We start from the raw sequence: 11,674 nt of genomic DNA on the forward strand, positions 1-11,674 counted from the left end.
ATTCATTAAAAATTCACATGTAAATCACATTCAAGTTATGTTTTGAGACAAACTAGTTGAAAACCCAATCTCCTGTTTCATAAAGTGACTAGATGATAATTTATGCCAAATACATATGTGAATATAGTTAATGTTTAATGCTTTTAGACAGAAAGAAGTGAGCTTCATTTTTTTCCATACAGCATTCCTACAAAGTAGTTAAATGGAGAAGCTAAATGTTAATCCTGTAAAAATCGTTTACGTTCACATGCAGTCTGAACAGACTGGAAATTAACAAAAAAACTAGGAAAAATCAGTCACCAACTTGATCTTCAGTTTTTTGTATTCATTTCTCAGGAAGACAAAAATCACAGAGAATAAAAAAATATTAGCAGGCAGTCTAACAAAAAGAAATAGAGTTATTTTTATAGCTATTTTTATAACTAGTTATTTATAGTTATAAACAGAGAGAATTTAACTCTAAATTCTAGAGTAAACTCTCTCTGTTTTAGCTTTCTTAAAGAGAAAGAAGACAAAATGCCATGTTAAACCTTTTCTCAGTTTGGCAGATAAGATACAGGAGTTACACTGAAGAGGGGGAAGGAGGCAAAGCAAAACAAAATGCAGAAACAGAAAAACATGGTCAAAAAAGGAATCAAAGAAAAATCTAATGGCACAAGTGTTACTTAGCATGCTAACAATAAGCACACAGGTGTTTTTAAGGACGCTCAGTGCTTCCACTTCTTAAGGCTGGATACATAATAAAGCTCTATTGCAGGTAGGATTCCCGCTTACAGGAAGTCTCCAATTTCCAAGGTATTATCATACCACCTTTGTATGTATATGAAGTTTTCCATATACATACAGGAAAAAAAGCAGAAAAAAAGTGGTATAATTAAAACCTACAGATAATCTACTATGGAATTGCAGGTTCTGGAGATATTTTCATAAAATTGCTCTTCTTATAAGGAAAATTATTACTTAAAGTGGCCCTATAAAATAATTTCCAAGAACATACGAGCAGAGGTTAAATCCTAACAGAACAGAAGAGCCAAACTGCCCAAACTTCAGCAAAGAGTAATAAAGTGAAGGGGGCTTGGTAGGCTTTTTCGGTAAATCAGTACATCTAAGTCAAAGTCCTCTCTTTAAATGATTTGGGATCTCTTTCCATAGCCAGACAACTCAGTTCATTCTTCATAATCTGCTTGGTATGACTTTGCAGATGAAATCGCTATGACCTGCTAGACCCTGCTGAAAAAAAGAGTGATTAAGACTAAAAATCCCTACTCCATCTGGAGTAGTTTGAGTGAAATCTAGGATGTGGTTCATTTTAATGCACTCAGTATTGACTTAGAATCAAGAACTGTGTATAATTTGTATTCTGTTTAGCATGCTTATGTGATAAGAGCATAGAAATGTTACTGATCAAATTGCAATTACCTCTTCAAGCTGCAGAAATTTTCCTTCCATTGCTGAAAGAGCATTGCTTTTCTCAGCCAGCTGTTTATGGACCTTGATCATTTCCACATTGTCCTGAATGTTTAGCCTTCAAAATTAAAAACAAATGCATCATAAACACATACTTTGAAGATGTAGCGTATAATAGCCAAATTAATTTGTTCTTCTATAATTCACACTAGAGAGTTTAGGTAAATAAACATTTTACTGTTTGATGACACAGCAACTTCTATCAATACATATACATCTTTGTTTATTGTATAAAGCTGTATATGACAGAAAAAGAAAACAATCCTATGCCTAAAGAGATTGTTTTACCTCTCTCCCACCATCCAAAATATTTGGTGCCAGTAGAACACCATTTTGTGAAGTTTCCACCTATCAAACACTGCAAAGAAAATGAGAGCTAGCAATTTAGACTATAACATCTTAAGTCTGGTATTCAAACAAGCTGCCAGTGTGTCTTAATTACATGAAAATAATTTAATATCTATGCAGATATTCTTACAATTCTAAGATTAATTTGAGCCTGTACTGTTTATTAGAAAGGATGCTCAAAATCATTCAAAATTTTAAAAAATATTTACTTAAGTGTTTTTCCTTACTTCAAACGGTGCAACTAAACCCGATTATTTCTACAAGTATGACAGGAGAAACCAGTTGGGATTTTTATTAATATAAATTACGATAAAATCAGAATAGATTTTCAATATCTGAAAAGGCAATTTCTCTTTCAATATTTGTTTATTTTAGACACACAGGACAAATTGTCACAATGCCATGCTGGAGCAAGTGAAGGGGCTACAAAGCTTAGACATCTGGAAAACAGCTGAGTATGAGAATAAAGTAATGTTGCTCTCTAATACTAAAACAGTGTTAGAGACTTTCATTTATCTCAACATTTTCTGCAACAGCAGAGCCAGTATTTTTCTACTATTTGTAGACTCCAAATTATTGAGTACTAGTGAACATTAGATTGTCCACTATGAACCTACACCTAAAATTTGATAAGAATTAAAGTGAAGGAAAAATAGGTGATTAAAATATTATGACTTGAACTTCCACTGAGCCTGTATCAGCTGGAAAAGAATTCTCTAAAATGGTAATTATGAACTTTTTAAGAAAAAACATCATAACTTATCATTGTAACTATTTCCTTGCTTAGAATTATCCATGCTATTTGGAAAACATTTTATGGCTTGGTTTCACCAATCGGACAAAAATTAGTAAGGCCCATATTTCTTTACAGAAGTAGTAACTTCCACAGCTACCTACAAACATTATGATATAACTCTTCTAATGTTTCCACCACAGTGATTTTAATTTTTCACAATACCTTTGGCTTGCTGTACCCTGCTCTTTCAGCCGTAAGGTGGATTCTTCAATTTCCTTTTCTTTCCTTCTTAGTTGACTCCCAAGAATCTCTCTGGCACGGTCTAGTTCCTCAATTTGGTTCTTTTGGGACTCAATGACAGTCTCCCTGCAAGTACAAGCATTCTACATTCTAAAACCAGCTATATATTTTTTCAAAGAAAAAAAAAAAGAGTACTCAACTAAGCCAAACATTTAAGTGTTCAGCAAAATCTGTATTTCTTATTAACATACCTTACAAGAGAGGCTTATGAGTTTAAATTTCTATGAAAGTTCAACAGTAACTCTCAAAATAAATGTTTCTGTGGACTGAATAATGCTTAGCAGAACCTCACTACGATGCTGTTCACGGTTTCTTATACTCTATATTAGAAGCATCCTCCTTCTCATCCATTAGCACCAATGGTTTCTCAAAAGCAAAACACCATTACCAGCTATCACAAAATTAGATCTTCAATGGATGGAGCACTGAAAGTAATTTTTAAGCTTTTATTCTGAAATGGAAGACTCTAAACACAAAAAAAATCAAAAAATAAAATCAAAATATGTGTTTTAAACTGTGGAATTTATCCAACGAATGCATTAAAAAGTAATTTATAGGAATATTTCCATACAATTGTTTCTTATTATTCCAGTTAATTATTGCATTTATAAAATTTCAAGTGCAAAATAAATGATTGCACATTAATCCATGTACTTCTAAACTTAGCTTGCCCATTAATTGGAAATCTAGCATTGCCAGAGAAGGTAATCGATAATCTGATTTAAGTAAATCACTGTGAAAATAAACTAACAGCTTTTAGAAAACCCAGGTTCTAGACACAATTCAGAGAAGAAAAATATTCTAATCAGACTTCAATATCTTTAAATTACATGCTAACTACCTTTTGTATGTAACTCCTCTCTATTTCTCATGCTGTCTCTACATCAAGGATGTTCTAAAGGTTTCCTAAGCTTCAATTTCAATTGAAAAGTGCAGGTGCATTACAAACCACACTTCAAAATGCAGAAGTGAATCAGAATAATTTTACATAACTATTCCAATACTGTGCTTTTTGTGCTTATCCATAAAATCTGTCTGCCTCTAGGAATGAAAATTAAATGCATTAGCAAAACACATTCACATAGTTACCACTTGCCTGGTGGTGCACATTATAGGACTTACGTTGGCAAAAAGTTTGCAGCTAGGGTTCTTTCTTCTTTTGTCAGCTTTGACCCATAACAAACAAGGCAGGCATTGCATGCTAGCAAAGAAAGCCTCACCACTGGAGACCAGTTTTAACTTGTAGCCAAGTTCTTATGTACCTACATTTTGCATTCTAAATACTTGATTTCCTGTTCTCCTTAACATTCTGCATGGTTACCAGTGTTGTTACTGTCAGAACGAACCGTTTTATTTTCTGAACAGAAAACTTCTTAAAATACTTTTTTTTTCTTCAAGAAAACCTTAAGTTTAAGAACTATAATGACAAAAAAAGAAGTAATATGAAAATCATACAAATTTCTGATTTCAGCTCTTGAATCCTCGAGCAGACTCTGTCCATCTTTGGGAAGCACAAGGGCAGATGATCTCACTTCTAAACTCTGAAATCTCCTTCCTGAATACAAAAACAAAGATAAATTTTTGATTTGTTGAATGAGAAACCTCTTAACAAGCCAACTATCTTAATACAGCACAAATAATTGCAACTTCTATATAGATGTCAAAAGAAGTATTTTTACATCAAAATCACATAGAAATAATCATAATATGCACAACATAAGCTGCTGTGAAGTCCGAAGGATGGGCGATGCCAAACAGTGTTAAAGCAAACTGTTAAAAACACGTCCTGAAAGATTTTTAGAAGATTTTACTTTCAAAGAGAACAAAGATCGTGTCTTCAAACAAAATAAATATCAGTATTATTAGACAGAAACATGAACTTGTAATCACTTTTTCTCATCATTTTCTTTGCAAAACCCCAAGTGACCTTCACCCAGACATGCAATTGTTAGGACTGTATTTTAGTAGCAGCGCAGATAATTTCATTGTGTTGTTTAGAAGCATCCTAAGCCCATGGTGAAGAAAAGAAGTGAGAAGGTAATTAAGGAAGAATTATTACTTTAGGAGCAAATGCAAAGGTTTCTCCACATTTTTCTCCTACTCTTAGCAAGAAGAAATTATCCAAGTTTTGTGGTGGGACCAAATACATTTCATTTCAAAGACATCATTAAGGCAGCCATCCTTCAGTCCTCAGAACTGCATCACTTAGGTTTAAGGTACAATGATACCAGCAGTTTCCCAAAATATCTGAAAAATGTACCTACTTTGCTGCATTAACTCGACCTATTTAGAATTTTGATCTTTACGTGTTATTTTAAGGTACTGGTAATTGCAATATAGATATAGATAGATATAGATATAGATACATATGCGCGTGTGTGTGTATATGCTCAGAAATTTTTTTTTGTTTATTTTTGTTCAACTCAAGGTACTTCTTACATGATTGCACTCAAAGATAGCAAGTATCTCCAGAACATTCATACCTCACTAGCTTTCAATGGCGTTTTTAAATCAGCCAAATAAAAAGCAGATACAGGAAGCTCTACTTATTATTTGTAGAGTTTTCTTGTCTCTTAATACCTTAGAGACAGCTAAACTATCCTTATTTTTTCCAGGCATTTAATTTTTCAATAATTGCTCTGCATATTTTCTGATCTGCACTAAAAATGTTTTGAAATTCAGAATCGTGGTTTCAAGTGCAATGAGAGAGTCAGTTGTTTTAATAAATGTGAATTATACCCTTCTTGGTGTGCTCTGGCATGCCAGCAGTCTCACTCTCTTTTTTGAGACCAGTGTTCACACGAGACTGAATGGAGCTGTACAGACAAGGCCTATGGCCTTGAATCTGGAGCTGCTGTTTAGTTGAAATGAGTTTGTTGCGGAGGCTCTCATTTTGTTTCTCAAGCTCACAAACTTTTTCTCGCAAATGCTCAATCATTTCTTCCAGCTCCAGAGCCTGACCCAGCCGCTTGGGTCCACAGCCAGCCTGGTCACATTTTCTTTTATCATTAACGAGCCGTATTAACTTGGTGGTCATTCTGGGGAAATCAATTGAAAAAAAAGAAAAACAATGTGAAAAGTTAGCATGAAAAGTATTCTGTTGAAAGGAACATAACCACTGTGGAGACGTCACCATAGAACCTTGATAATAAATTTCAGATTTTGATATAACTATTGTTGCCTTGGACAAACTCCTTGAAGATAACTGATACCACTGAGCAGCAATCTGCATTACAGCACTGACAAATAACAGTTTCCTAAGGCTAATAATTTAAGGTTAGTGAAGGAAGGACACCTTTACATTGTATTTTTACCTAAGCGGACTATGAGTACACCCACCTGGTGTAAGTGGATGATGAGTGGCATTTCCTGCGCACAGAAACATAGGAACTGCCATTTGAAACAACGAAACAATTCATTTCATCTACAACCTTGTATTTGACAACAACCTGACAGAAAAGATGGAAATTATGTAATGCTGGTCAACTGGACAGTGGCTCACTGAAAAATGAGTCAAAAGAAAATAATGTTTTGGATTCTAAAGTATGAAATAGGCACTATTTTCAACTACCCTTTGATGAATTCATTAGCTCCTTGCTGGAATCCATAAAATCAGAGGGTTTTGGGAAAGCTGCAAAAGGCAGGCATCAGAGACAGCAGAACTATAATTAGAGCTAAGCAGTTGCCATAAGATTGGTCAACAGAAAAATTATGTAAGAAGTAGAAAATTAAGGACAAATAGAACAATGGTCTGTGTATTAATGCTTGTCTAGAATAACTCCCTAAGCTGTAGAAAAGTATACCTAGCGAGATATTAGGAAGTTCTAAGCTTGATAATGGAACTCTGTGCATTGTCTTTTAAGGCTCACAAGCAGGTATTGTATTTGAAATAAGCAAGCATTGTTTTAACCGAAGCTACATGTGCTTATAGTGGCTGGATGGAACTACTGTCAGTATGCTTTTGTTTAGTGTGATTGCTCAAAAAAGTTTTAAAGTAAGTTGTAACATTAAGTTCTTGGTCTGCTGCCTGGGATGTGAGCTGCTGGCATCTTCCCATTGTCATAACCATGTAATGAGACTGATACTGGAAAATAAAACAGCTCAAGACACATTCCTAGCAGTCCTGTCCTGTTTGTGATTTGTACATAGCCCCCGGCCAGCGATAGCTCCTCACCAGAAACTGGCTTAGATGCAGAAAGACACTGTTAACAACTGGCACAATGCAAACACAGTCACAGCATTAAACCTTTCTGCAATATTGTAATACTACAAACAGCTCTTCACAGTCCAGATCAGTTTGCCACCACACAAAGTCCTGTCAAAGATTAGCACACAAATCCTGGCATACTGAGTAACAATCAGCCTGAAGTTGCTTGTATATTTGTGGGTAAACTGGGTACTGTGCTCCCCATACTATTTGGGACTTCTTCCCTGAAATTATCTATTACGTTTAATATCCACATGTTTCATGGTGTCAGTGGTTGGAGACAGGGACAACACATACCCTGACATCCATGTGGCAAAAGAGTGCGCTTATTCCTCAAGCCTCTCTTTATGAAGTGGTTTGAAAAACCCAGTCTGGATAGCTCATTGGTCTGATCTTTGACACTGCCCAAGCTCCCGGACCAGCGAGTGTCTGCAGCTTAGGATGGAACGTAATTGCCTGAGGTTCCTGTCAGTCAACACAGGGGCCAAGTTTATGGAGCCAGCAGTGCTTCTTCTCTATAGCCGAATTAACTTCCCAGTACAAGCCAGCTTGTACTGGTGACATAATGTGACAGCTATCTACTGAATAAAGGAGTGATGATTATAAAGACATTTTAGTGCTAATTCACCAATAAAAAGCTAGATGCTATTCAACTTCTTGAAAGACAGACTGGCACCAAAAAGGGGCAGAATCTCTCTGGATAGATCATTCTGATTCTAGAATGAAAAGCCTGAAGAACCATTAGGCTTCTACAGCCTGCTCTCCAATTCCCAGAACACTCCACCAGCACAGCTGGGAATCCAAGGTATCATCTCTGATGTAGTAGACAGCAGCGTACCTCTGTACAGGGAGAATTAATAGGGATAGAAAAAAAAATCTCACATACTCAGAGACAACAGATTGTAGAAATCAATACAAAAATAATGTCCAGTGGCTGATTTTTGGTACTGTATCAAAAAGTGCTCTGAGAGAAATCAGCATGATTTTTAATTTGTTGATGATGCTTTAAAGAGACAAAAAGGTACTGTGAATTAAAATAAAAATATTAAACCCCATACCTTTTAATTTTCTCCTCTTGCTTATTGGCATACTGTTTGAGTAGGATGTGGTCTTCACGTAGACGAAGAAATCTGTCTTCCAGTTCCTCTCGACTGATTCTTGATATGACTTGTCGAGCTTTTATAGTCTGTATAGATGATGATTCTACCCAAACCAAGGCAATTTTAAATTACTTTCAATACATTAAACAACAACATAATTCAAAGTCTAAATCACTTTCAAATTCTGAAAAAAAATTAATGAAAATTTTCAAGTAAAATGTATTTTACACTTGTTTCAGTCTATTGATTATTTTCCTCAGACTTATGGGCAGGTTAATCACTTCCTTTTTCCTTTCTCTAAGAGACTTAAAAAAAAAACATAGTTCAAATGATGCAGCAAACTGATGACTTACCAGGCAATGCAAAGGTAACAATTTAGCAAGCAACTAGGAATGGGCAAACATAACTAAAAGATAGGATGAACATTACCATTGAGATATTTTCTAATGTTTCAAAGTGAACATACTCTCTTGAAGCTTGAAAGAATTAACTAACAGTTGTGAAAATGAACTCAAATACAAGACTAAGCCCAGTAGTCTCATTCTAATAGCAGCTGAGTAACATATAAGAATTGCATAGTACTTTTGGCTCCCATTTTCAAATGGATCTGACCTTGTCCTCAGTTCAGCAAAAAAGCATTCTCTTTCCTTCTGGAAGGATGAATGTTATAGTTTGATGAGTTTTCCAGTTTTTAGCATCTCACAGCAACTTCTCTTTTACAACAACCTACTTGAACACAGAATGAGTCACCGTACCTTTCAAAATTTAACCCAGATTTTGATCTTCATTTTGTGAAACATTTTTAGAAAAAAGCTAAGGAAGCCACCGAGCAAAGTCTGCAATTGCAATAAATAGCATCTAGTACAAACCTTCTAATCCTTCAATTCCAGCTGGAATAAGGACCGTATCTCTCACAGCCAGGTTCCCCACAGTTTCATCAGCTGAAACAGGCATGGCTTAACTAGGAATAACAAAATTCAAATGCTTCTCCATCTGCAATTTTAAACTGTGAGACTAGAATGAACTACAAAACATCATATAAAATGATGGCAAAAGTAATGACAGATTCATTGGAATGACTGACTCGTGTATTGCTGTAAATGTTCCTATCTCGACCGAATTCCTCAGAGGACAATCAAAACCTTCAAGTTTAACATTATGCCATTTTTAATCCATGCACAAAATATGGCTTATTTGGTTATGCAGTAGCTAGCTCCAATTGTATTTAAGGCATGCAGAATATATGAGCTTTTAAAGTTCTAGATTGTCTTCAGCAATCTTTGGGTTAAGGCCATATTTCCAAGTGGATGTGGGAGGAGGATCTGATGGGGTTTCTTCTGTGTCTTTGTTTTTGGGGTGTTTTATTTAGTTGGGTTTTTTGGGGGGTGTTTTTGTTTTGTTTTTGTTTTGTGGGTTTTGGGTTTTTTTAAATTCTTCATTTTAAGTCATGCCGAAGCTTAAGGCATCAACTGGTAGATGAATGACATCCTTCACATTCTGAATGGGACTCTAAAATGAGGTGCTGGGGCTTATGGAGTCATTTCAGTATTACCTGCCAAGCTCTTGATCTTCTTTCAATCATTGTCCTAAGAAAAATTACTTTTTAAAATAGAGACATTCCTAGGAATGATATTCATAAATCCAAACACATTTCTTTTTTAAGACAACAGAAAGATCAGCTACATAACAAAGTGAGATTAGGAAAGTATTAATTAGAGTATTAATCACTGTAATATATGAAGATACTGCTGTTTTTTTCTTGTCTTCCAGTGCAGAAAAGTAAATGTTGGCCAGAGAATTAAGGAATGCTGAAACAACATGAAAAGAAGGAACATGAAGTTCTTAGGATGGCCTTTCCCCTCCACATTGTTACCCCCTTCAGATGATATAAATCCTTAGTGAATCCAAAAATATCTAGGAATCTACTGGCATATTAACAGTGATGTTAAAAAGACGCAACAGAAGACAGAAGTGACATAGTATAATCCGCAGACATTCCATGAAATATCTCTTAATTTTTTCATCAAAACTACTGCCTATGTGATGCCTTTCTTCTACCAGCAAATCCGCCTATCATAAACTAGTCTCCATATGGCTTTGTCCTAAAGGAACAAAAAGGATTAATGGAAGTTCAGTTTCCAACAAGTCAGTCTTGCTTTCAATATTTTTCATCACTAAAATTTAGAATAAAATAACAATACCTGGACAGATCCAGATGCTATGCTGAACCTTAAAAATTTTAATCAGATATTATTTCTAAGAAAAGTAACCATACAGTCATTTCAGCACTTTTGTTAATCAAAAATAAGTGAAAAGAACTTCACATACAAAGAGAGGAAAATTTTCCACATCTCTAGAATTAGCCTATAAGAACTTCCAGTAAGATATAAAGAAGAATTTTATTGTTACTGGAGTTCAAGAAACTTTAACTTTCTTATATACTGCAGTACTTAATGTTTCTATCACCATCTGACAAATTACAAAACACTGCACATGACTTTGCTGAGTTATGCGAGACCAGCCTGTAACGAGATGAATGCTTAAAACTAGAGAATCAAACCTCATGCTTTAGGTCCAAATTTTTATGTAGGTCACAGAAGCAAACTGTTGCACCAGCATCGTTCCAAAGTAGCAAAACTAAAGATGGATTGCCTAAATTTTTAAAAGTACTCAGCCAGTGGGGTAGGAAGCACTTCTAGGGAAGGAGGTTCTACGGAAATCTTAAAAATTACGACATCTAATTGTTTCAATGTGGATATAGAATTTCACGAGTCTTGTACATCACCAAAATGATGTTGTTCTTGCTATTTTCCCATACTCGGGCGGCGTAACACACCTCCCGCTAGAACCCAGTGGCCAACTCCCGCTTTTTACGTACAAAATAGACACTGCAACCGAAAAGGCCTCTTGGGCTGCTCTGAATAAAGCGGTGAGGCACTGCTTTTCCCACGGGCATTGAGCTGCGCGCCAGTGGCCTCAAGGGCCTGACATTATCGCTTCACGAGCTCCGCCGCAGGCTGGCTCCCCGGCTGGGCACAGCCCACTACAGGGAGAGGTGCCACATCCCCCCGAGCATCTGCGGCCGCGCCGCCCTCCCCGCGCCGCGCCGCGCCCGGAGGAAGAACAGCCGCTCCCACTCACCGCCCCGCCGGCCCGGCGCGATCCCCGACCCACCGCAACTGCCGAGGGACAAACGTCTCCGTCCGTTTCCGGGGTCGCGCGCCCCGCTGCCTGCTGGGAGTTGGAGTTCAGGCCGAGGCCAAGCGCCGCCGCCCCACACTCGCTCCGGCGTCTGCCCGCGCAGTGCTCGGGGAGCAGAGAAGGGGAGCGGCAGCGAGAGCTGAAGGTACTGCTTCAAATGTGCAGTATGCAAACGTTTTCTTGAATGCTACTCTTGATGGCTGTTGTACCTCTGCTGGGTTTGTTTACAAAATAGCAGTCCAGAAAAGCAGCAAGTGGTTCCTTTGAAAGTAATTTTAGTGATATTAATGAAAGGAAGGCTAATTCTATAAAAAT

The 11,674-nt window shown here is 36.6% G+C and overlaps 1 protein-coding gene across 5 annotated transcripts in view; it reads right to left on the reverse strand.

Moving 5' to 3' along the window:
* Nucleotides 1–11,335, reverse strand: part of RPGRIP1L (RPGRIP1 like) — a 42,027-nt gene extending 30,692 nt beyond the window's left edge. For 4 of the 5 annotated variants that reach the window (XM_030967405.1, XM_030967406.1, XM_030967402.1 and 1 more), the window contains exons 1-7: nucleotides 11,300–11,335; nucleotides 9,028–9,119; nucleotides 8,117–8,261; nucleotides 5,591–5,889; nucleotides 4,307–4,406; nucleotides 2,774–2,917; nucleotides 1,420–1,525 (exon numbers count right to left, since the gene is read on the reverse strand). In XM_030967405.1, the coding sequence (XP_030823265.1) occupies nucleotides 1,420–1,525; nucleotides 2,774–2,917; nucleotides 4,307–4,406; nucleotides 5,591–5,889; nucleotides 8,117–8,261; nucleotides 9,028–9,112 (879 nt within the window). In that variant the 5' untranslated portion in view covers nucleotides 9,113–9,119; nucleotides 11,300–11,335. Of the gene's footprint in view, nucleotides 1–1,419; nucleotides 1,526–2,773; nucleotides 2,918–4,306; nucleotides 4,407–5,590; nucleotides 5,890–8,116; nucleotides 8,262–9,027; nucleotides 9,120–9,710 lie in introns of all 5 variants that reach the window. The other variant, XM_030967404.1, reaches the window with a different exon arrangement.
* Between the last annotated feature and the right edge of the window lie 339 nt (nucleotides 11,336–11,674).

The sequence above is a fragment of the Camarhynchus parvulus genome, chromosome 4A, assembly GCF_901933205.1.
Source record: "Camarhynchus parvulus chromosome 4A, STF_HiC, whole genome shotgun sequence".
In the NCBI taxonomy this organism is placed as follows: domain Eukaryota; kingdom Metazoa; phylum Chordata; class Aves; order Passeriformes; family Thraupidae; genus Camarhynchus; species Camarhynchus parvulus.